This window comes from Macrobrachium nipponense, chromosome 41 (genome assembly GCF_015104395.2).
Source record: "Macrobrachium nipponense isolate FS-2020 chromosome 41, ASM1510439v2, whole genome shotgun sequence".
Taxonomy (NCBI): domain Eukaryota; kingdom Metazoa; phylum Arthropoda; class Malacostraca; order Decapoda; family Palaemonidae; genus Macrobrachium; species Macrobrachium nipponense.
This window is the reverse complement of record NC_061102.1, coordinates 30,667,544-30,695,000: the sequence shown is the minus strand read 5'-3', so window position 1 is coordinate 30,695,000 and position 27,457 is coordinate 30,667,544. Positions and strand designations below refer to the sequence as shown.

General features: G+C 34.6%; 1 protein-coding gene across 19 annotated transcripts in view; it reads right to left on the bottom strand.

Moving 5' to 3' along the window:
• The window catches only part of LOC135212647 (calcium-dependent secretion activator-like), a 1,046,064-nt gene that overhangs the window by 560,075 nt on the left and 458,532 nt on the right, over positions 1-27,457 (bottom strand). For 17 of the 19 annotated variants that reach the window (XM_064246274.1, XM_064246275.1, XM_064246260.1 and 14 more), the window contains 6 exons: positions 26,607-26,782; positions 22,328-22,407; positions 16,634-16,779; positions 15,717-15,797; positions 10,869-10,898; positions 2,988-3,157 (listed from right to left, as the gene is read on the bottom strand). In XM_064246274.1, coding sequence (XP_064102344.1) covers positions 2,988-3,157; positions 10,869-10,898; positions 15,717-15,797; positions 16,634-16,779; positions 22,328-22,407; positions 26,607-26,782 — 683 coding nt within the window. The remainder of the gene's footprint in view (positions 1-2,987; positions 3,158-10,868; positions 10,899-15,716; positions 15,798-16,633; positions 16,780-22,327; positions 22,408-26,606; positions 26,783-27,457) is intronic. The other 2 variants (XM_064246259.1, XM_064246263.1) reach the window with 2 other exon arrangements.

The window sequence follows — 27,457 nt, the reverse complement described above, 5'->3', positions numbered from 1 at the left end:
CTTCCAAACGTCTGTTTACATCCAGCACTTACGAGTATCGAACGATCGCCAAGCAATCACTTTTACACAGTAAGCCATAAATTTTCATTATCTCTCTTCAACTACTGAAACTGCCAAACAGTATAATAACCATTCCATTTCTATTCTTTATTCTATCTTTATCTAATGTTCTTTTTTTTTATTAAATGTATTGCATGAATACTAAGTTTTTCAATTTACAGCAACCTTTTACCAATAGAATACTTAAAGCACAAGGGGTAGATGCTGACCAATAGGAGAGCAGGACCTTATGGGGTGACTAGCATCAGGAACCAGTGGGAGAGCGGGAGGATGGTGGCGAGTTTACTCAGTTGGCGGCGCGGGAGTTTTAAAATTGTTCTCGGTGGTCCGGGCAAATCTTGGGACTTTAAAGCAACAACCTTTCGTATCTTGAAAACTTTTCGTATGTAGAGCAGTAAAATTTTTCATATTGGCTTTCGTAACTTGGTTTATTTTTATCGTAAGTTGAGCCTTTCGTATCTCGAGGTACTACTGTATATATATATATATATATATATATATATATATATATATATATATATATATATATATATATATATATATATATAATATATTTACACATATATACTATATACTATACATATATATATATATATATATATATATATATATATATTCTATATATATATATATATATACGTATATATATATATATGTATAATATATATATATATATATAATATATAAGGAAATTTTCAGCTGATTTTGTATACTTTATGAAATAAAAACTGTAATTACTTTCATTAGTAGGAGCCAACAATTTTGTAAGGTGTCATATATTATTCAAAATGTATTACAGAATTCTTATACCTAAACAGCAGCTATCAAGCTGAAGATTTTTACTGGTCAACAGGACAGAAGCTTAAGTGTGAGTCTGTATACTACACCAAGATTAATTGCAGAATAATATTCACGTGAATTCAAGTATCAGTTTCATAATACTACACAGACTGTCATCATTAAATTACCCATTGCAAACAATTATCCACCCACCAACATGAAAATATGAACAAGCAAACAGAACAAATCCTATATCCATTATTGACCAGGAACTTAACGTTCTATGCAATCACGAGGTTTTCTCCAATATAATGCAAGTCTGATTCCTGAATTACCACAGCTTTGGAAGAGGGAAACACGGTAGAATGATGCAGCACTACATTCACATACCATTTGCTTTTGCTTAAAACAAAGTGTTTCATTTTACCATTCAGTAACCTCCAATTTCCAAATGTCATTGCTCAAAAATTACAGCAATGTTTATGCATAACACATGTGCTTCATAAAAAACCATATGGTAAAAATAGATACTGATGCTGCAGATAACTGAGATATCAGGATATAATTATTTTGATATTTTGATTATCTTATAGTGTACATTGTGTATATAATATAATCACATGAGAGAGAGAGAGAGAGAGAGAGAGAGAGAGAGAGTCTAAAATGCAATATATGAAGAAAATAACATTTAAATTTATAATAAAAACCAAACTCAAATCTGATGAAAAAGATACAAAAGCTTGAGACAATAAGTAAGGAATGCAAAAAGTCATGAAGTTAATATATGCAAAATAAACTAGAAAATTCACAATTAATAAAGGGAAATCAAGTAAGATAAGTAAAACAACAGGAAACTAGAACTTTGCAAGAGCCTGGAAGTGTCTTGTTGGCACACCTTCAAAATTCAGCTGACCCTCAATTATGTACAGCAAGACATTGAGCAAAATCAAAACTAAACCTCCTTGACAACAACAAATGCTTTCTCATTCAATGTGAGTCTTTTTTTTTCTGTATCTATCCTTACTAAAGATAAGCTTCTTCAGAGTTCAATCTCAAAGAAATGAGAATCTCGTCATTTTCCTTCACTAAAAAGAAGAAAGAGCAAAATGAGATGAAACAAACTTTGTTTTCATTTCCTGGTGTTTTCATACTTCACAGACCATAGAATTTTTCTAACAACACACAAGATACGGAATTCGATTTTCATGAACAGCTAACATTTACTGAGAAAAACCACAAAAATAAAAATAATTCCCCACTCAACAAAAATATAAATGTCAAATAAACCATGATCACGCACCGATGTCATAATGAGGTTTTTTTGTGCATGAGCAGAGGCCACATCAAACACGTAATCACAATGCCATTTCTTCAGAGGAACCAACAGTCTAGGGATATTTCAATTAGCGACAGTATTGAGTGTCATGTGGGTGCCTCATTCAAACCACGTACTTGAAGAAATATGTTAATCTACTACATTCAATTAGGGCTCTCACATCTGTTCAAAATTCCAATCTCCTTCTCTCTTCCTCTTACACATGCACATCACGTGCGCAAACATATATACACGCATATAAAAGCATTCGGTAAGATCAAATTTCCCAAATAGGGCTTACAGGAACTGTCTACAAGAGGGAGGCAATTTTAATATGAAATGCACTCAAATTTTAATTATACACTTTCTTTATAAGGTCTGGGAGGGTCCACAAAAAGTTAAAAGTCCTCCTCACTAGTAGGACACTGTCTACTTATTTGATATACCACAAGGTCACACACAACTTTTAGGGCACATAAGGAGGCAAAAAGTTAATCAGTTGCGCTGCTCTTTACTTCCTCAGTTCAAACTGTACATATTTGCATTCATACTGGAACATATGCACTGACATAACCATAGTTGAAGCTTTTGCATTAGTAAGAGTATTAAGAAACATTTGACTGATAGTATACAAAGCCAAGGAACAAAAAGGGCATATTAATGCAGAGGCAAGTTCAAAGACAACTGAAAATCAAATGATATGATATATATATATTATATATATATATATATATTATATATATATATATATATATATATATATATATATATATATATGTGAATATCATAACAATCCAAAGATACACACTGCCAAGACTAAGAAATGACTTACCTGTGATTATATTTTCTGAGGTTTTTTAAACCATATTTTCCTTCTTGCGAACCTTTTGAGACAGGAAGACTTTCAAGGTTGGCCATAAGAAGATTGATAGATGTTTTAAGTTCCTCCAAGTAGAGCGACTCCATCTCTTTCACAACAAATTTGGGCATCAACTTCCGGTTCTGTGAGATGAAAATATACAACATCCAGGTAATATGAGATCATAAAGCACATTCAATTCCTTTTAAGAATGAGGAGCATGTAAACATGATTAATATTTCTTGTGAAGAAAAGGTCACCATCATATGAAATTCTGAAACGAGTTCATCACAGTTCATGACGATCAAAGAGTTTTACTGCCCAACTACATAAGATTGCACAGTATGTGTATTCATCTTGTAGACTACTACATCTGCATACTATAAAAATTCTATGATACTGAAAGTACAAGAAAAACATTATGTTTACAAAGAAGTTTCAAACATATATTTGTATACATCAAGGCTATCTTTAATACCAGAAGATATAACAAATTTTTCAATAATAGAAATTTGTGAAACACAAGTCAACCTGACATGACATTTGGTAATTAAAAATGCATTTCATACCTTCCATGCATATAAATGTTTTGCTATAAGTTCTTGTTGGCATTAAAGACTACTAATTAAATCTACCAAGTATAAAATTGCAGAAAGAAACATGGAAATGAGACAAGCTTCACATACAATGCTGAAAATTATATACAACCATAAAACCTTTGAAATCATTTTTAGTCTTACTGGAGGTATCCAAAATTTAAGTAACGAGCCATTCATAAACTATATACATATATGAATAAATCAAGTGAGCAGGCATAAGAACTGAAGAAATTAAAGTTAAAAGTATAATTATTGTAAACATAACTGTATATTTATATATACATATACAGTATATTCAATACAACCATCCATATGTATATATACAATATATGTTATTTATATTTTATATGTACACATACACGTAAACACATGTACAAGCACAAACATGTACATAAACATACATCATATTCATATACTATATATATATATATATATATATATATATCATAGTATAGTATATATATATATATATATATATCTTCAAGTAATCAAAGTCCACAATTATGTAAAATGTGTATTAAAAATACATAAAAGACGGGAGCTTTCGTCTACTGATCAGTAGACCTCATCAGCCGTACTGATTTTTTCTTTTCAAAAATTATATACAAAAAAGTTACGAAGGACAGGCAGGACTCTGGAAACGTCTCCGAGGGAGATAACCACCAAAACAAACTCTACTTAATTATGTTATTCCCTCGTTCAAAATGTCTGCCAAAAGACGAGCCGATCGTCGTGGTTGAACTACCTCCCTCTGTGTGTTCGGCTGTTCCCTCGTCCAAAACTTCTGCATCGGCACCTGCAATGGGGGTTCTTCCTTCCAATGCCTGGGCAGGAGAAAGAGAGACAACCTGCCCAGGCATTGGAAGGAAGAACCCCCATTGCAGGTGCCGATGCAGAAGTTTTTGGACGAGGGAACAGCCGAACACACAGAGGAGGTAGTTCAACCACGACGATCGGCTCGTCTTTTGGCCAGACATTTGAACGAGGGAATAACATAATTAGAGTTTGTTTTGGTGGTTATCTCCCTCGGAGACGTTTCCAGAGTCCTGCCTGTCCTTCGTAACTTTTTTGTATATAATTTTTGAAAAGAAAAATCAGTACGGCTGATGAGGTCTACTGATCAAGTAGACGAAAGCTCCCGTCTTTTATGTATTTTTAATACACATTTTACATAATTGTGGACTTTGATTACTTGAAGATTTTCCAGTCACGTTATGGTGATTTTTTGAGATATATATATATATATATTATATATATATATATATATATATACATATACATATATTATATATATAATATATATAAATATACATAGTATTATATATATATATATATATATATATATATATATATATATATATATAAATATACTAGTATTTATATATATATATATATATATATATTATATATATATATATATATAGTATATATATATATATATATACATATACATAGTATTATATATATATATATATATATATATATTATATATATATATATATAGTATATATATATATATATATATATATATCACACCACTGTTGACCATTAGTATATCATATCCCAAGGGCATCTGATCTGAAAGGGGCCTCCTTAATGTAAATGCAAAGTGGGTACTTCAATGTCCTTTTCATGATGTTGATTGGAGGGGTGATCTTGTCATCATACATTTTTGTCAGCATGAATTTTATGTTTCTTTCAACGGAAACATTCCTAAAGAGGGAACTGACATAAAAGTTATCCAACTATCAGAACTATTACTACTACTACTACTTAGAAGTTCAAGGAATTTGCTGAGAATACAATGGTGTAGTTGGAAATATTGGCGAACCTCTGTTTCAACTATGACTCAACTATTATGTCGAGACCCTCCTCGAATGCGATGGGAAGGTTACAACAATGGGGCCACTCCCACAGGAAGCCATCTTAAGAAACAACAAAACTTAGCAGCTATCACTGGAGCCGAGTTTTTCTATAGGGGTTCATTGAAACAACTAATGAACTCTGGGCCCATCCTCAAATTATCTACTGAGTAGGCAAGCGTTCTATATATATCCTCTTAAAAGATGGACGGCTACTTAACCAAGATAGAAACAATTTTAAAATGACACTAAATTCAAGATGACAAGGAACCTACCAATAACATCAAGCAGTGATCCAACAACTAATCAAAGTGGTCAACACTCACCAGGATGGCATCAAACTCCCAAAGGTAATACATAGAATATTAACCTACATTTTTTACATGGGAACGTGAGAACCCATCAGTGGGGAATCCAACACAGTCTATAATCGCAAGATCCCTACCCTCACTAACCACCTTGCAAAGAAGCTGATGGAAATCCTGATGTCTTTCATCCTGTCCCACTACAGCATAACATTCTCAATGGAATTCCTTGATCTCACCCATAGTAATGGCTCCAATGGCATTATAGTTTCCCTTGATCTCGTATCTTTTTACAAAATTCATGTCAACAGAACCATTGAATGCATTCAGACAACTGTGCATGATGATATCACTCAAATCAACATCCTCCAGGAGACACTGAATGTTCCACTTGGCATCTGCACAAAGGAGGCTCTTTCACAAGCTCTAGGGAAACAATGTACCATCAGACATACAGTAATATATTAAAACCCACCCTTACACTAGCTTTTCATGAACTTCAATATAGGGGCATTGAAAAAAAACGCCTTCAGGGAAAAAGGTGTCCCCACCATCTACTGCTGTTATGCCATTGATACCTTTCTCAAGACTGCTGATGATGATGCACTCTTACATCTCCAGGACACCTTTGTAGTGAAGTCTGGTCTATGCTTCAAATTAGAGAGAAGCAAAAACAATTAGTTTCCCTACCTTGGTCTCCCACTTAATTACCAAGATAACATTGAAACCTCTGTCTGTGTTGAGACTATCAATGCAGGGCTCTGTTTGAATGGTATAAACATGAGGCCAAAGAGCTACAAGAAATCTACTTATACTGCATACAGTCAAACTTCGGTGTTTGTACACCTCTCTTTTTGTTGTTTCGGTTTTTGTAGACTTATTTTCTACGAAATTTTATCTTAGTTATCATAAGATTCACCAGTTTTTGTACACCCTGAAACGCTCTATCCGGGGCCCAGCACATGAGAGCCCCAAGTATTGAGCATCCAAACAAAGCATCCCATCTTCTTTTGTGACCCATTCTGCTTTTGTGTTCATTTTTTTTGTGCTTTTTTATTCGAGTGCAATTGCTAAATAAGCCATCATGGGACCAAAAAAAGTTCCAAGTGCTAGCCCTTCTGTAAAAAGGGCGGGAAACTCTACAGAATTTTAGAAAGAAGTCGTAGCAAAGTGTTGGAGGAAGATGCATGCCAATCTCAGTGAGAAAGTGCGTACAACAAGCGCTGCTGTTGTGAATTTAAGGCTAGCAGAGGCTGCTTTGAAAAATTCAGAAAACAAATGGGCATACATAATGTGCCTACTTCAGGGATTAGAACATGTTTCCAAAGTGGAAAGATGTAAAAAATTTTGTGGAGGATTATCATCCCAACACAGAAGTTGTAACCCATGTCTCCAACATGTTTAATGACAATGCCATTTTAACTTTAGGCAAATTTTTAAGAAATGCCAAAAACAAATGTCTCTGGACAGTTTTGTTGTGCAACAGGAGTTCAGTAACTCTCAAGCTGGTCCTTGTGCCAGTGAAAAACAAAGTGGGGAAGTAACCTCATATAGGGCCAGTAAAAAACTAAGAGAAGTAACCCCAGATAGGTCCTTGATGCCTGACGTCCTTCTGGAGGGAGATTCTCCTTCCAAACAATAACCTCTCCTCCTCCCTCTACACTTACTCTCTGTCTTCCATACATTAACAAGTGTTTTCCATAAAGGTAAGAGTGATGTTAAATGTTCATTTATTCATTTCATTAGTCATTTACATTTATTTCTCATTGTTTTCTGTATGTAAAACTGTGTTTATTCCCTATAAAATGTACTTGAAAAAATATTTTAGGGGGTCTGGAATACATTAATTGTATTTACATTATTTCTTATGGGAATTATTGGTTTGGTTTTTGTATGTTTTGCATTTCGTGGGAGTTTCTGGAACAGATTATGTACGAAAACTGAGGCTCCACTGTACATAAAAAATGGACTCTCCCAACAATATGTGGACAGTGACATCCTTAATACTACCATTGACAGGGTTACCAGCAAGATTGTGGATCAAATGTACAGCAACCACATTAGCAGGGGATCAAAAGACAATAATGATGAAGGGATGTCAACCCTTTCTCATAAAAATTCTATGACAAAAGCACACAAAGAGGATGGCTGCATTATGTAAAACATAACTATCAAGCTTCCATCCTGCTGAGAGTATGGCAGGTAAAAATATTGTCTCATATACTATTAATATGAAGAGACTGCATCTTCTAAAGAAAAGCATGAGTCACCACCCAGCTGAGCTCCAAAGGAATACCCTGCCCAAACCAAGTAATTTGGGTCTGACCAAGCTTCATATATTGGGAAGACTAAAACTCATCCAATGAGGAGAACGACCAGGCATCTTCAGGACTGTGCTATCAAGTGACATTAACTTGAGAAGCATGCCCTCTGTCTCCCTAGAGTAACACTATTTGCAGGGAAGAAGTATTAAAACTACAAGAGAAACCCCCATATATACTCCCCATTCATGGTGCAATAAATAATGAAAAGGAAAAACTTTTGATGAATTTACAATGGGGAAAATTATTCACACTACCAATTGAAACAACTCTGCGACCTTCAAACTTTCTCTGAGGGTCTCCACCGTAGTGCTGACTGGACTACACAGCAAGTGATAGGGAGCAAGAGAGTTCCACCCAACCACAAACATCACCGACCTTTTTTCACATTTCCACTAATACAATATCCTGCACTCTGACTGGTTATTTTCTTCTCACAGAATTTGTATAAATACATATTGTTCTGTTGTGTTTATTCTCCATAAAAATGAAACTGTGTCAGTTTTGAAATCTTCAGCTATCTACTCCCAAACAAAATCGCAGTCTTGTATACAACCATGACTATACTATTCCAGTTACATACTGATGATGAGAAGACTTTCCACTACCTTGGAAAATTAAAAATAAAATTGTTAACACGTATGCTGCTATCAATTTATATATATACTATATATATATATATAGGAGCGTATATTAATATATAATAGTAATATAATGTATATATATACACACACATATTATACACACACAACACAACAACACACACACACACAACACACACACACCACACATATATATATATATATATATATATATATATATATATATATATTATATTATATATATATATATGTATATATATATATTCTAAGTTACTTTTACCTCCTCACAAAACACACATTTATATATTTATAACAGCTAGAATATCCTCTTCTTTATTTTATTTAAGTTTTTGGATATGTTTGTCATAGCCTTGAATCTAAATGAAGGGTGAATGAGGATTATCATTATTATTAATAAAATAGTTTAACCAGACCACTGAGCTGTTTATCAGCTCTCACAAGGGAATGAGAAAACTCAGCACCTGTGGTGGGGTTCAGACTCCAGCAGGGTCAATTTAAAACATTCTGCCACCAAGATACATATAAGCATATTTCAGCTCATTCATGCATATATTGGTCAAATTTAGCTATATTATATTAGTGCTGGAACAGACCCATCCTCACTTTTTGGTTGCCCTTGTCATGACAAACCCTGCATCTAAATGAAGAAAAAGAGCAATGATTTTTTTTATTCTTCGTTTGTAATCCAGGTATTGTAGTGACAATTTAGGTAGTTAAAAAGTAAATGGAAATTTTTGAATGGTTAAAATGTAAAAGACAGTGACTTTGGCACAGAAGTACTTCAGAGGCAGGGGTACTTTAAGCCTTCAATGACTGTAAAAGTCTTTGCGGATGGCATGATAAGAGAAGTCAGATAACTGGATAAAAAGAGTAGATGCAAAAACTGAAAACAATAGGGGCTGTAAATGTGTGCTTATGGTACTATATATATATATATATCTTATAATATAATATATATATATATTATATGATATATACTATATATATATATAGATATATATATATTATATAATATATATATATATATGCAATACTTACATACGTAAATAACGAAATACTTACATACAAAAATACAAGGTATATTACAATATACAAAATCAAAAAAGAAGAAAGATGAAGTATTAATGCATGATAAGCACCCCCATTTTCCTTAGACAATTCAGAACAATTTAAGTTAAAATCACTTGCATTAGGTCTTCTTTAAGATTAATTATTTCTTTAGAGACAAGCTTATATGTAAACATTAGCTTCACGACATCTGAATAAATAGCTTAAACGCGTGGAATAAAGAAAAAACGCAATATAATAAACTATAAAACTAAAGTATAGTTGTTATTGCATACAGCATTACATCTTATAACTACAAAGTACATGAAAAGTGTCAAACAGCTCTGAATAAAAATATAAATCATAACTACATGAAATGCATTAAATATGCACAAACTAAGAAATATTGAAAGTTAAAAGCATTTACAAGAATAAGATTTAAGTATCATTACAAGTTGAGATTTCATCTGCTCTACATAAACCATAACAGCAGAAGAGACAAAGTATGATAAACCAGATACATGATGGTAAACAGAATCCAAAACTCAGGAGTAATCACACAATCGAATAATAAGTAAATTTACACTAAAAGAACCCAGAGTCAAAACTTGAGGTTTAATGGTAAATACTAAGGGAACTCTATACAGGAAGACTGCATAAAATACTAAAATATGTAATTCAAAGAACTATTCATTCACCTTCAAGTCAATAAACTTCAATGAACCTATATAATAATGCAAGTAATCTGTTTTAAGAATAACTAGCACAGCCAATAGCAACTGCAATTGTATGGTATCAATTGATATACCTATAATATAGCAATTATATGTACATGTATTCCAAATTCAAGGATCTATACAGCAACTCAAATAATCCAGGATGCCACAGTGACAGCAATGATCTTGCAGATATGAATACTAGCCACTGGAATACATATGACACATACTATGTACAGAACTAATAGCCTTAAAAATTGGCAGAGCAAAGTTTTATTTACCTATAGCCTTCATCCAAGAACTAGTTTCTAATATCTACTAATTCAAATGCATACCTATGGCAGACTGAGGCACCTAGGATGAATTCAACGGTAAACTTACTTCTGGGTCCCGTTTTAGACCTTCTAATTCCTTTTTTAAGACGTGGAAATAAACAGAACAACAGATAATGTGGTAAATCAGTATAAATGCTGGAGGAAGTTTAGGAAAAAGAAACATGAAAAAATAAAACCTTAGTTTTAGGCCTACTTTCTATGAACAAGATGACTTCATTAGAACTTTCAACAGTGAAGTAACTATGGTACATATATTATCAAACAATTTTACACATTTACCAAAACTATAACCTAACAATACGTGTCACATGCAATACTTGACACTCCTAAACATTAAACCGCAACTCTACAAAGGACATAACTATAGACCAAAAAGATGAGTATTTTCTATAAATATTTCGTTGTAGACTCTGAGAACAATATCCTTATCACCTTTATTAGAGTTCTTTCCCTTTCTGTTAATGAGGTTAATAAATAATAATGGATTAGGACTGCTAATAAAAGCAGTGCTGAAAGCTGATAGTTAAGTATTGACATAACATTAATTCGCTTACAGTTAAACAGTAGATATAATTAGAATAAAGGGACAAATATTGATTTAAAATTATGTAAATTACCTGATAGGGTAAAACACTTACTTCTCATTCCAAAGGTCACATACTCTTCTTAGTCATAACATTAATAACATGTTCAAAAAGAATGGCACATCCACAAAAGCCAAAATAAAAAAAGCACTTTATTCAATAATTACCACATACATAAAGAAATCTGAAATATTTGAAGGATTTAGCTCTGATGAAAATCCTTATAAAATGTTTAATAATGTACATTAGACAAAAGGAGTCAAGATGCGATGCCAGTTACATGTTCTCCAATATTTGTTTGATCATGATCCTCTTAGTCCCTGATTGGTTCGTTCTATAAATGAACTGTCTCATTCAAGAGTTACTACTGCAAACTGATCGCTATCAAATAACAAAAAAGGTATCTCCAATGGAAGTGTTCCTACCATATTACAGCATCTGATACAACATGGAAAAGTACATTGTTGCTGAGCTCAATAATTAAAGTCAGTTAGTAACATGACTAGCTTAGAAGCTGCTATTCTTGTTGCTATGAGTTCTGGAGCAAAGTGAACCAAATAAAAACCCTACTTAGTAACCGGTACCTTGATTTAAAAGAAAGATGCCTTGAGTATCAAAAATATAGATGAAGTTTCCTTTTAAATCAAAACTCTAAATGAAGTTTCTCTATTGGAAATGTCCTCATTAGATTATAGGACAGACAAGGCTTAAGAAGAGTAAGAGAGGCCAGGCTGTACGATAAGGAGAAAAATGATACAGTAAGGGAAATTATGTAAGTTCCACATAGTACAGTTGAGATACTGATGAAGGAGATGGAGATGGCTTGGACATAATGTCCACACTTTCTTTAGTTGTGGAATTTCACTGAGATACATTGAGTAGCAAGGCACTGGAGGCAATAATGATAAACAATTAAGAGAATAAACATAACCATGCTGGTTAATAGCTGGCATAGGTACTACTAATTCTAACAGGTAATCCTTGCTACTCGGCTACTGAAGCATCTTTTGAGGCATTAGATATAATCTGAGCATTGGAAAATACTCTATATCTTCGAGAGAAATTATGTTATTAATATCGTCTGCTTCAGATCTTAAGTAAACACCAATGTTAAAGAGTACTATTCATCTTTTTGGATCTAAGCACCTCTCTGGATCTTTACTTTTTAAACAAAATTATTTAATATTGTGGTCTCTTTACAAAAAAAAACATATATCATCTTGTTTGTGTATTGTCCATAAGCTGTATATTAAGATAACGTCCAATAATGCCTCTACTACTCATGTCTATTGAATCAATGTATGTTACTACATATGAAGAGAGTCAAACTCCATATCCTATTGAAAAGCTACACTATAATATTGCCTAATTCTGGAGATCTTTTATTGCTGTTTTCACTTATTTGGATCTTCCTTAAACGGTGACCACCGTTGGGGATTACCATAAAACTATAAACAGAAGACCATAAATATGATAAGATAATGACCTCCAAGAAATAATAGTCCTAAATAATGACCTGCTAAAACCCTTGGGGTCACTATCTAGGAAAGATCCACTTTTCACCTAGGGCATTCTATTCTGTCGGAGCTTACTTAATAAGTTAATGACCTCTTAGGTTTGCTGTGAATCTCCACTTCTCTCCAGCCTCACAACTCATACATCTCATCTAAGGTGTGGGTCTTCAAACTTATCTGATGCCCAAAGAAGCCCAGATGATGTTATCACATACTGTTCTCCTCAAGGTGATACAAGGGACATGCCAATGCCATCTCAATCTCCTTCTTCATTAGCCAACCTACATACGAAACTTATGTAATCTACCTTATGGTATAGTTTCTAATTTTAAACTGTAATCTGGCTCCTACTGTTCTTCTTAAATCAACAAAATCTTTTAGATATAGTTTCATAGTCATACCATGATTCATATCTGCATAGCAACATAAGTAAGTCAAACAAGACTAGACTATATCTGATTTCCTAATCTTATTCAGCTAGGCCAAGACTGATTGCCTCTTTTACTTAATCATTAAATTCAGGAGAGCCTGCATTGTATATCACTCTTACCAATTATTTCATGTAGTAATAACTTCATAACAGACAAACAATGACTCGTAAATAAATGATTTACAACAACTGCCTGAGGATCTTCACGGCAAAATGGGGATCAAATTCTCTTACTTCCGGGAGAGTAAGTCAAAGCTATTGAAAGTGTCGTAGTTCAAGCTCTAACAATGTATTTAACAATACTTTCTTAAAAGGTTCTAAAAAAAAATACTGCCTAGATTTAATGTACAGACCGTACAACAAACAGCTTTGGATAACAAGGAGGGTTTAGTCATCTTACTGAGGCTCTGTCTCATTATGCCGTTTATCTCTATGAGTGTATCTTACCTTACAGCTGAATTACTGTGGTGGTATCCAATATTATCTAGATAACTTTCACAGCCTGCACACACACATATATATATATATATATATATATATATATATATATATATATATATATATATAATTTCAAGATATGAAACTAAATTGGAAATAAAACTGAACAATAGATTTATTAAACAAATTTAATGTAAGAGAGCCAACATTTAATGGAGGAGTGTAATATATTTACACATTCAAGGAACCTGCAAGAGTACAATAACTTCCACCAACGGCAGCAAGTCGTAATTTTTTTCTTTTTGTTTCAGATACAATATACTATATATATATATAGATTATATATATATAGATATATGATATATATATATATATATATATATATATATATATATCTCTCTTTTTACTGTAATACAACAGTATGATATGAAGGTAAAGGCCCCCATAAAACACTATTTGAATGTTGAAATGTTCAAATAGTGTTGTATGGGCCTTTTATCTTTATATATTATATAGATATATATATATATATATATATATATATATATATATAATATATATATATATCTATATTGCTGTCCGAATAAAAAGAACTTACCATCCAAATAATAAGGAATATTATTGAGCCCCCAACGATATTCCCAAATACCAAAAAATTATATGACTAAACTGAACCAAAGATTATCACATACAATCAAGAGAAATTTCAATAATGTGATTTTGTGAGCTTCAACAAGACATCCTAAAACACAGAAAGGGAATTTAAAGTCATATGTAAAGTGGCATGCATTTAATCTAAGCAAAAATTTGGCATATTCTTTGACATATCTACATTCTTCTTATATATCACTACACAAAATGAATTTAGTACTGTAAACCTTACATGTAAATTTACCTTTGGAGACGAAGATCTGTAAACCATATGAAAGCTTCTCCAATTTTCCAATATACAAAAACAAACCAAGGATCAACAGCCACAGATGCAAACTTAGGAAACCTTAGCTTACTACAACAGAAGATTATGATTGATTCCTAAGTCACTTGTAATTTTATCAATTACAGTGAATTTATTCCAGTATAATCTGCCCAAGTAGTAATTTGGAAAACCTTAATGACAACCTGATATAATTCACTTGAACTGTTAAAAGATATTAACATCTCCGTTTCAATGTTTAAATTTGCAAATGAATGAAGGATTCTCAAGGGATCACCAATATAATCCTAAATGAAATCGGTGGCGGGAAACTATCATACTGGCCTTTTAAAAGGTAACATAAATTCATCTAACATTTCTATTAGGTTACCAAGCTCCAACTATCTTCTCACCAAAATCATGATTAAGTTTGCCTATAAATAATAAAGCCAGAAAAATAAAATAAAATTTAAAAAAATAAAAAATTTTATAATGTAGGAATTGCTACCTTAAATGAACATAGGAGCAGCACAACACACTGTGCTTAGAAGCTGAATTTTGCATTACATCATTCTGAAAAGGATCCCTCTGAATTAACCAAAGTATGACGGAATGAACTTGATTAACCACACAAATGCTTGCAGAAAAATAAAAAAATTACCAGACATAAACACTAACTTACAGCTTTCAGAAGTACAACTGGAGGGGGGGGGGGGGGGGGGGTGGGCAATACCAACCTTTCTAGTAAATGAAAGTCTAACATGAAGAATTAATACGTCTAGAGCCATATGACATTAGCGCCCACATAAAGAAGGGCAACCATGACGAAGAGAAATTAAATAAACACGATAAACAGAGAACATTTAAGCATCTATAAAATTATGAACAAAATACTGTTAGGAAAAGACATCAAACACAGTAACTGAAGGAAACGAGAGAGAGAGAGGAGGAGGGGGTTGGTAGAAAGAGGGAGAGAGAGAAGAGGCAATGGTTGTAAATACTCGTAGAGACTCACCCGCTCCAATTCGGCCACTTTTTGCATGCGTCCGTCGAGCTCCCTCCTAATTGCTGCTGCTTGTTCATCCTGGCTGTCCAGCTGTGCAGAGATAAATGGCTTGTAATACAATCATAAAAAGAAATAGATCATGATATACTGTATTCCTGGACTAATACTAATTTGAAAAAAAAGACATTTAGTTTACGGTCAGCTAAAAGAAATTCTGAACAGCTTCAGTTTTAATTACAATGTCAATTGAAAATACGATCTGGCCTAGAACACCTGGATATGAGCAAACTCACCAAACTGGTAAAAGCTCAACTGGCTAATTCAAATATATCAGAATTAAATTAAATTTTCCCGAACCCTTTGTGACCCCTGAAAAACCCCAACCGACCCACCAAAGGGGTCACGACGACCCCCAGGTTAAGAACCACTAATGCAGGGCAATACCAAAGGCACACAGTACTGATACAGAGACAATATATTAAAGCAATCCAAGTGTTAGTTCGCATCAATATTACCCCTTTACTGAGAATCCGATTTCAAATTCTGTCTCGCCAAAACATGAGTACAAAAATAAACATTTTACTGGAAAAGAAATATGATAGGCAACATGGCAAATAGGGTGGTACTGGTCTTTTCTGAAGTGCCTGTTTGGTACCTTGTACTGTAATTCTACAAGGGAAAAAAATACAGCTGTACGTGAAAATGGTCGATACTGAATTGATATGTCTCCCTGATGAGAAGTGTCGTCAATCTCTATGAAAACCATTAAGACAATATCTCCAAAAGTAACTAATTATTATCTGGGCCTTAACATGTTACATCAAATACTTACTCTTTACCTGCATATTTTCTGAATGGGTAAAATATGACAATAATATCCAAAATATGGCAAAATGATCCATTTCCATCTGCACCTAAAGGCTCACCTGCAGCGCATTGAAGAGCAACTGGTGTTCAAACTTCTTAATGCCAAGAATTTGTTGAAACATGTCGAACAGCTGTTCTTTGGGCATAATAAGTTCGCTGTTCAGAGTCTGCTGCATTCTGCCCGGTCTCTTGCTGTCTTCTTCTCCTGGTCGAAGAAAGAGAGCATATCTGCATTAGGATGCTTAAGCATACCCTATCATATATAAGATAGCATGAAGGCACATATCCAGCCGACAAATAAGGGAAACAAATTAGTAAGACCATGATAAGTCAGGAAGATCAACTGAATGCTGTTAAATCACCCGTCCATAAAATAATTTCGAGAAATATATGTTAAGTAACAAACAAGAGTTAGCAGCAATAATTTCCAGTATTACTCTCCAAATGCTAGTTCATTAAAGAGACTCTGATTATATATATATATATATATATATATATATATATATATATATATATATATATATATGATATATATATATATATAGATATATATATATATGTATATAATTATATTTATATATATATATATATATAGATTATATATATATATATATATATATATATATATATATATATATATATATTAGACACAAACAAATATGATTAAGATGAAGAATAACAAAGCTATCAGGGTACATTCATACTAATTCCTGATCCAAGGATGTGCCCCTGTGCACCAACCTTACACATATACAAAAAGCTTTTCAGCAGTGTCGAACCCGCTGTCCAATATCTCTTTTACGCTATCTGATCTTTTGACAGTCATCCTCTCCACTTTCATTCTAGCATTTATGAATTATAAATACTTTTCGCTACTCTATTGTCCCTTATTCTTTCCACAAACCAAACAATCTAAATCTGAACCGTCCTTTCACCTACTTAAAATTCTAATTTTTACCATTTCTTATGCTTATCCCCATATTTATACCTTATCAATATTTTGCACAGCATATATAAACAAAGAGTTCAACTCAACAGTTTGTACTTGTTCTCTTCACTTGCACTCAACATCAACACTTCACTTCTATAAAGGAGATTCGGCTTCACCAATCTCTCTCTGCTTTCCCAACATTTCTTCCACCGACACTCCTAAACGTTTTCTATCCCTTTGGAAGGGGTGGCTTCAGAGGGTGCTGCTGCCGACTCCCCCCCACTCTCTCTCTCCCTCTCTCTCTCTCTCCTCTCTCTCTCTCTCTCTCTCTCTCTCTCTATGTGTGTATGTGTATGTATATATATATATATATATATATATATATATATATATATATATATATAGTATATATACTACACCTGAAATTTTGCACAATGAATAAGGCAAAACGCAGGGTTAACTACCCATAAACGTTTATATCCATAAAATGCATACTTGCATACCACACTGCATTTCAGGATACATAGAGTTTCATTATCAGTGAATGAATGCTTATAAACCAAGAATAAAACTAACTATGTGAGAGATAAAGGTAAGAGAGAGAGAAAAAAAAGGCAAAATTTGTTAATGAAACGACGAACTCCTATCGGCGTCTGCCATCACTTTCCACAGAAATCAGAGAGAAGAGAAGAGAAGAGAAGAGAAGAGAAGAGAAGAGAGGCCGACAACAAAAGAGCGCCTCGGAGATTCCTTCGTCAGATAAAAGTGGGCGTTCGAGTGACGCCTCACTCTAGATAGCGACAGAGAAAATGTTACATGATTGGGCCTTGCCTACCGGGAGAAGAAAAATATATAAATAAGAAATACCTCCCATCTACCCCCCTATCTACTCCTGGAACGGCTACCGCAAGGAAACGTCAGATTTGTATCTCCTTGTTCGATGGGCTTTTTAGGCACCTCTTTCTTTTGCCCAGCCTTTTTCTCGCCTTCTGAACAATGGCTCTCCTCAGTTCATACCCCCGGCGAGATACCCAACAGCAGTTAAATTATCGCTACACTACATCCTACATTTCTTTATCTTAGTAATTTTAAAGGACTTTTATTTACTATATATATATATATATATATATATATATATATATATATATATATATATATATATATATTAGGAGGGGGGGGAGGAGTTCTGAGCTATATTCGAAAACAAACCTCAGAGTTATAGTCGATTTTCCCTCTCCTATTTCAATTCTACATGTGCCCACAAAATTCGAGTGGGCATGGGAACTTCAAGGTCTGGGTATTTCAATAGTTCATCCAACCATTTCACCACTAACTCTATTATACAGATACACACAGTTCATGGGAAATATATTCTAGCAGTTATTCGGATTGCAAAATTCCAAAAGAAATCATTGCATTCACCAAACCGTTGTCAGTTGTATCGCCAAATATGAACAGGTAGTGGGTTTGGGGGAAAATCGACATTTCCTAATGTTACTTCACTGCCCAAGCCTGACGGACTCTCATTGCTAGGATTTATCTGCCTTAATCCGTGTGAAAACTTACATTTACCTTCATTCGTGTGAAAACTTGCATTAAGTTGTTGTTGTTGTTTAAGATTAAGCTGGCCTTGTGCCAGCACGGGCTCTTGCTCGTAGAGCAGCCCGTATAGGCATTAAGTTTTATTCTCGATGGTTATATATTCATATACTGCAATCTTCAATTCGTTTAACGAGGCTCCTCTTCAAAACTCAACATGGGGACGGCTCTTCTTTACTTGTGCTTGACAAAGGTTCCCAGCAAACCCACTTATCAGCAATTGGCCTTTGGAAGTGGGCTCAAGGACTAAGAATGTGTAAATCAATTTAAATTCCAGTTTACAAAAGAACCCAAACCCTTTACATTTACGCATGAATTCAAGAAGCAAGCTTTCATCACGTGATGCACACCAATTCACACAATCACTCCCGTTGACAAATTAATTCAAAGACTCCTTATTCACTAAGTAATTGGAACATATCTATTCGCAAAAGGAATGCATTCGAAAATCAATTCAATCCTTCCGCAATCTCAAGTTCCATCAAGCAATCAGTAATAATAAATCAGTTCAAGGAATCTGCAACTACAATTCGGCCATTCCGTACTTACAAATGAATCATAAATTTAAGTACTGTCCACACATCTTCACACGCTTAGCCCGTACAAATAATAATAAACCGCAGCACTCCACATTTACTCATTAATTAAAAAGACAGCTGTGCACCTTTTTTGAATTTTGTTCGGCGCTACTGACAGCCTCTGAGCTAGTGCTGATTGTTCAAGATACCCCCAAAGTTTGTAAACCAACGCTCTAACATCTTCCTGACAGTCAACTAAGGAACGATTCAGTGTCACCTAAATGCGTGAGTATATTACATTACATTAATTGTTTTTCTTTCATTCAAAGGATAAAGGTAACCAACAAAATTAGCACAAACAGAAATGTAAAACAAACGCATAAAACCATGTCAACTGGATAAGGTCACTGTTGATTTTCAAACACTAAACAACAGCAGCAGCAACAATGCAGATTTAAAAGAGATAACGCTCACAATTCCCGTAGCCTGCCAAGACCCACCAGTTGGCTGTTCCCAAACAAATGTCCTCAGAGCTTTGCTGACATCTACCGTTATTGGATTTCAAATCTCGTCGAAAAGGATAAATGATTCTGGCTGTAGACAGCACGGGACTTGGACATTCATAAATGGATGCCCTCCAACAACAAAAATACAAGATTATCCATTTTATTTTTCTCAAATCATGTCAGAGATAATACTCAAATAAATCCATCTGTCTATCTCGACTGATTTTCTTTTTATTACTTTGAATCTCAGTTTTTGAAATCTGGTAACCGTTAGAAGTAGTATATTTTATTATGGAATGATTAATAGGGTGATGAACTCCCAGAATTATCAAGCATCAGACTCCAAAGAGATTGTTAAGTAGGTTACCAGAGTAAGTAGACGAACTGAGCACTTGTCCACTGTCAAAGATTGCTGTTAAAGTGAGATTCAAGAGTCGAAAGCAAGATCTGAAAGGTTTTTCCAGAAGCTGGGTCAGAAGGACAAAACCCCAAATACTGCTTCTGTCATAACATTCGTGGGGTTTGTGTCTAGATCTTAATGTGGCAACGTTGTAACCACACCACCTTAAAAAACTTAATATAATGTATAATACGATGCACTGAAAAATTACCTGACCTATTGCCATCTCTCTCTCTCTCTCTCTCTCTCTCTCTCTCTCTCTCTCTCTCTCTCTCTCTCTCTCTCTCTACAAATGTTTATTAATATCTAATTCGCTCTACCTCGGAATTAATATATTTTCATATATGTTAACATATATGAAAATATATTAATTATGAGGTAGAGCGAACTGGATATTAAAGGACATTTGTAGCTCGCTGTATGTAAATGAATCACAGTAATGTGATATGACATATATATATATTATATATATATTATGTATATAATATAATATATATATATATTATATTATATATATATATATATATATATATATATATGATATATACACACACTCACACACTTTCATGTATTTTCAAAATCACATTTTACTTCGACAAAATTCTCAAGATTTTTACAGCCTTTGCAAAAGGTCTCTGTCTTTGGCGACGTTGGCACAGATATAAAGCCACATAAACAATATTCACAATATTTTAGCCCACACATGTCACTTACAGTACGGTTCTCTTCCTTATTATAGAGAAATCATATATATATATATATATATCTATATATATATATATATATATATATATATATATATATATATATATATATATATATATATATATATATATATATATATATATATAAGTATGTAAGGAGCAGTAGAACAACGAATGAAAAGTGTATAGGTAACTAATAATAACGGCAAAGGAAAAAAAACGGTAGAAACTTCCATAACCTAATGAAATCAAGAGAGAAGAAACAGAAGAACCTTCCGTAACCTAATGAAATCAAGAGAGAAGAATCGGAAGAACCTTCCGTAACCTAATGAAATCAAGAGAGAAGATCGGAAGAACCTTCCGGACCTAATGAAAAAACAATCAGAGAGAAGAAACAGAAGAACCTTCCATAACCTAATGAAATCAAGAGAGAAGAAACGGAAGAACCTTCCATAACCTAATGAAATCAAGAGAGAAGAAACGGAAGAACCTTCCATAACCTAATGAAATCAAGAGAGAAGAAACGGAAGAACCTTCCATAACCTAATGAAATCAAGAGGGAAGAAGATCGTGTTTAAGACGCCCACTATCTCACAATCACCGACTTCGGCTGGCTTTGAAGTGAGTGACCAATGCAGCATCAGCAGCCGACAACTTTTCGTGGAGTGGCGTCTGGTCGCCCTTTCCCTTTAACATCTCTTGCACCTTAAACTTTCGTTATTGCATTCCCAGACTTTCATGGCTTGGACAATTTCTTCTCCTAATACTTGGTGCAGAGAGAGAGAGAGAGAGAGAGAGAGAGAGATCGGCCGAGGATCCCTTTGCCTCTCAGAGTACTTCTTAAATTTAAGGAGTATTAATGAGAGAGAGAGAGAGAGAGAGAGAGAGAGAGAGAGAGAGAGAGAGAGAGAGAGAGAGAGAGAGAGAGAGAGAGAGAGAGAGAAGGAAATTAAATAAGGACAATCATTTCTCCGAAGAACTTGCCTAAATGCAACCAACAACCCGACCAAGGAAAAGTAAGCTAAGAGGCCTACAAGGGTTGCCAGGTTTTCCTTAAGAGAGAAAACAAAAGACGTCAATCTGAAAGTACTATACCTTTAATAATCATATCGAATTTGGCCATCCAAGATGTAAGCACTGTCTCTTTGCTCAAGCCATCGATTTCTGGTAGAGATCTGTGGAAAGAAAGAATTAAACAGGCAGTCAGTCTATAGTAAATTCACATTGTGTTTAAATATACACGGCTTGAGATAACAATGTCTACAGGAAAGTGTATGTAAAATCAGCCGCGTACATGAATGTACGTAGGGAGGAAGTAACGAATCAATTAACCGTTTCTTGTGTACTTTTTGTAAATGCAAATCAAGAAGTTTATTTAACTTACGGCTTCCTATTCTCTGTAATTATATTGTTCATCATCTAGCTAATTTCAAAGAAATATTTACTAAAACTGCATCCATTTTTAAACACGCATTTTCAAGCTATTTGCAGATATCGCTCAAAAGTGGTCGCTCAGAAAAGTATCGCTCTGGCGGTTATCGCTCTAGAGTACGAGTGCCCTTCCACCTACCCCCCTAAACTCTCACCTCTACACCCACCCACATACACACAGCACAAGCAATCTCTCTCACACACACGTAAACCAAAAGGAAGGCACGACACGTGCCACGCACTTCGCCATCTCCAATGGCCCGTAACTTGTCCCTTATTCGTGCCATTCCCTCCAAGTCTTCGTCTGAGCACGCCCGGTCTTATATAACGGCCAAAGTAAATAAAAGCGGCTGCGCGGTGAAGTCTATTTACAAAATTTCCGGCAGAATAGCGGTTCCCCAAAAGGCAATGTCTGCGCAATCATTTTTAAATTCAAATAAAGAGGACGTGATTCCGAGCCGATTTCCCACGACAAACAACCCTTTTTCGTTCGCAATACAGGCACACGCTTTCCTCGCATGTTTGCTCCTCTAACATCGACGTCATCCCGAATAACTTGCAAAAAAAAAAAAAAAAAAACTAAAAAAAACTTCAATCGTTGCTATTAGGAGGGATATTACCTCACTCCTAGGAGATCTGTACGGCTGAAATTAAAAAGCAATCACACACATATGCATACATTCATACACACACACACACACACACACATATATATATATAATATATAAAATGAAAAACGAGGACAAACAAATGATCCATAACGTGCATATATTTTCACACCCAACATTTGCGATTTCTAGGTTAGGATAGTAAAAAAAAAAAAAAAATTCCAACTTATATCATTACACGAACAACGATTCATACTGACTCTCACGACTGAGGTGAATTTGAAAAATACAGAATCTAAGCTGAAACACGGATAAAGAACGTGCTAGGCTCAGTGGCGTCACTATGGGGGGCCCAAGTCCCACAGTCAGATGCTTGGCCCCCCACACAGGGGCCCCCCAGTTGAAATTCCCTTTACAGCTAAACGTTTGGCATATTCTTAATCACCTTATGTTAGTCGCCCGTTACGTGTACGGCTTGTACTCGTATATGGATAAGTGAATGTATTTTAGCTATTTTTTTTTTACACAATTGACATGTGCTGCTGATGACATTAATTTGATCAGATTTTATACATTGTAATGGTATCATATTCTCTGTCTGATCCATTTACATGACATTGGAATATTTTAGCTAAGAAAGTATTTGAAATATTTTTAATTTATTTACAGTTGTGCTATTTATCTAAAGACATTACTTTGGTTCTTGTTACCTTTACAGTTTATATAAGGCTTTGAGCACAAACGACGTGTTTGTACATGACATTTCCATCCAAGTTAATGCTATCAACTTATTTATGATGTGACTGAAACTATACTTACAGTTTTGAATAAGTGCAAAGCAATTTGCTACTACTGCTCAAGGGTTAATTTCCAGGGAGAAGTGAAGAAGAAGAGGGAATGAGACAGGTTGAAACTTTGAAGACGGTATTTTAGGGAGTCATAAGTCTTTTGTGTAATTGACACCATCAACTATTTTCATATATTTACATGGCAAGAGTATTGTACTACAGTTGAACATTAAAACATGATAACAGACATGAGGCTAGTGTTCAATATAAAGTTGCGAGGAAATTGACATGACAGTATTTGATACATTTGCATATAGTAAGAGTTGAAAATGAATTGAATATTGAGCTCTATAATTCCAAATACAGGTTCACTAATTACAGAATTTGTATATTAGTTTTGTGTACATTTTTTTTGGCCCCCTAAAAAATATCTTGGCCCCACATAGGTCCCCCAATGATGGAGGAATGCAGCTACGCCACTGGCTAGACTTTAGGTCACTTCTTGAACAGCGTTAGCAAATATAAAACCTCTAAAAAAAGCAGTCTCTTTATGGAACCTAACCCTGTCTGTAACTGAACGCACGATGCAGAGATTTATAACAACAGTGACTGAAAAAACTTCATACCAAAGCAAGTGAAGTAATTTTCTAAGGAGTTTATAACATACCCCGAAGCAATGAAGACATTGGCGAATAAAACAAAAAACTCGGTTAAACAAGGGACTTTAAGCTCATAACGCATCTGCAATAGTTAAAAGTAATTCATCCTCTAGGGAAACTTAAAATGACTGGATATCAAACATTGGAAAACAATTACCAGTTAAAAGCAAAGGTTACCTTAGTAGCATAACCAGTCATCACAACAACGAATTTCCCTGGTGCAAAAGCGTTCTTCATTTACGCTGCCGAAACTAAAAAATAATATCTGCCGCAGCTTTTTACCCGAATAGTTCTCATCACATCATAACATGTTTTCTAACCCCGTAAGTTGGTTGTTAGCATAAATTACCGAGATATTCTCTCAAAATCAAGTAGCGTCTTTGCATCACTCAAGTTTCATCAGCGAAACAACGCACGATTTTCCTTCCTGTCCTTTCTTCAGACACTCTCTTCCCAATTACCGACATATTATCTAGGAAAATACAACAGCCGAGGTATGGCGCAGAAGGAGGAGGAGGAAGGGAACGGCGAGTTTACATAAATTAAGGTGAAACTTTTAACAGAAAAAAGGAGAGTAATGAACGTGGAAGCCGGCGAAATGGGCGAAGTAAACGGTCAAGGTAGGAGGAAATTCCTCCCACAAGGTTTTTACCGTTGTAAAGAAAAGTTAGAAGTCCTCCTCCTCCTCCTCCAACTCTGCCTCCCAAGTGAGGGCAGTTGGGCAGAAGGAAGCGGCTCGGATATCACGGGCAACCCTTTCATAACACTTGTAAACATCTATGGAGGAAAAAAGGGTTTCAGCGACTACTCTCTCCCAGAACACCAACGGCAGTCATCAACATTAAATGGAGATAAGCTGAAATTTAATCACTCGCACAAAATATGCTCATTAACGCTCATCATCATCTAACAAAATAAAACTATGTTATTATGAAACTACTTGCATATCACAATTAATAACGTGCATCAAAACTTGCCATAAATAAAAACAAGATAACGCGATGTAGAGAACACAACGACATTCATTAATGTTTCCCAGACGTAACCAGCTCTGAACAAAATTATTATACATAAATAATAACACTTATTCAAACTGCACTGAAAAAAAAAAACAATTAACATTACTCGGCATTTACCAATGCTCTTCTAAAAACAATAGCACTCTTCACCATTTAAACAAACATTCAAGCCAAAACTCGCCCAAACACACTTAATGGAGCCATGAATCCCCTCCAGAAACGATTCGGAGCACCATAAACTCCATTGGAATAAGATTAGGGAAAGTGCCTCTGCTGTGTAATCAAAAGTTTGAGCATCGGGAAAATTTTCCGTAAACAGGAAATACCTAATGAGAAGACATCGCCTGAGAAGCTAACTTTACATTTTAAATATTTTCATTATCGCCCAACATCGCAGACACAGATCTATTTTCAAAATTGTATATTTGAAAGTGTAATGTGTATAGGATAAGTAACTTGTTAGCTTCCCGTAATTAATAAACCACCGTTGTATAAGAATTTAAAAATAATTATCTCAATATCTCCAACCACTAGCCTGCAAAATCCTTCTGTACTACTAAGCACCAATACCATTCTAGTCAAAATATCAAGATAAAATGACACTCAAACAGTTCCACAGCTACAAATTGTTTAATTCTAAGATGAAAAAAATTAGCCCTATAATTTTCAAGCACTTACAGTAAGATGGTTGAAAATGCCATTTAAAACTATGAAGGCTTTTTGAAAATTAACAGTACTAGATTTTGTCACATTTCAACCAACCTACTGGTAGAATAGGCGAGGTAAAATAAAGGCCCATATCTCAACTTACTTCCTAGAAAATAGTAACTAGAGGCCTCTGACCTCGTAAGCTTTCTAAACTTTCTCACCTGACTCTCTTTTCAACGTTGTGCTTGAAGACCTCCCTCAGGTCGTGCTGAGAACACGCCCCGGACGCGACCATGGAGGCCAGCCGCTCGTTCTTCAGGAATACTTCGTGGTAACTCTGGACGGCATTCGTAAATGCCTCGTCCGCTGCGATCTGCAGCTCTCCTTTCAAGAAACTCTGCGGAGGAAGAAGAAGAAAGAAGGTCAATGAACACAAAATCGAGAAATAAACATGGTGTATAGACCTTCGTGCATAGTATGTAACTACGGAAGCACAGGAAACAGGGTTGTATTATGAAAATGGCTTGATTTCGGCTTCTAAGCTCTGCCACCTATCAGTAATCGTAACAAGCATGAAGTCTCCTCTCTTGCGTTTGCTGATAGATGGTTCTTGCTTACTTTTTCTACCTCAAAGTGTTTCAAACTGCAAGTCTAACTCTAGACCTGTGGTGTTTAGTATATACCTACCAAAGGTGAGTAATATATAACAAATATACTAGTAAGCACCGATGTCTCCATATCCATAAAATGTACTGCACCAGCAAAACGATATTACCAATAAATATATTCATGAAAAAAAAAGAAAAATTACGGATCAGACATAGCAAGGGAATGTAGAAGCTATCTGCAAGAACGCTACGAGAAGGAAAGAGATAGGATGGATTAATAAATGTTAGTTGCAATGAGCGAGTGACAAAGTGATGTTGCTCAGCGTGTCCTCTAGTAAGGGAAAATCTTTTTCAGTGAAAGAGACACCTACAGATCAATCTTTAGAGGTAACAATTCAAAGGTGCGCCATCTTTGAAAATAATTCCTTTTTTTTTTTCTATTACTGCTTTCGAACTCTTCATCA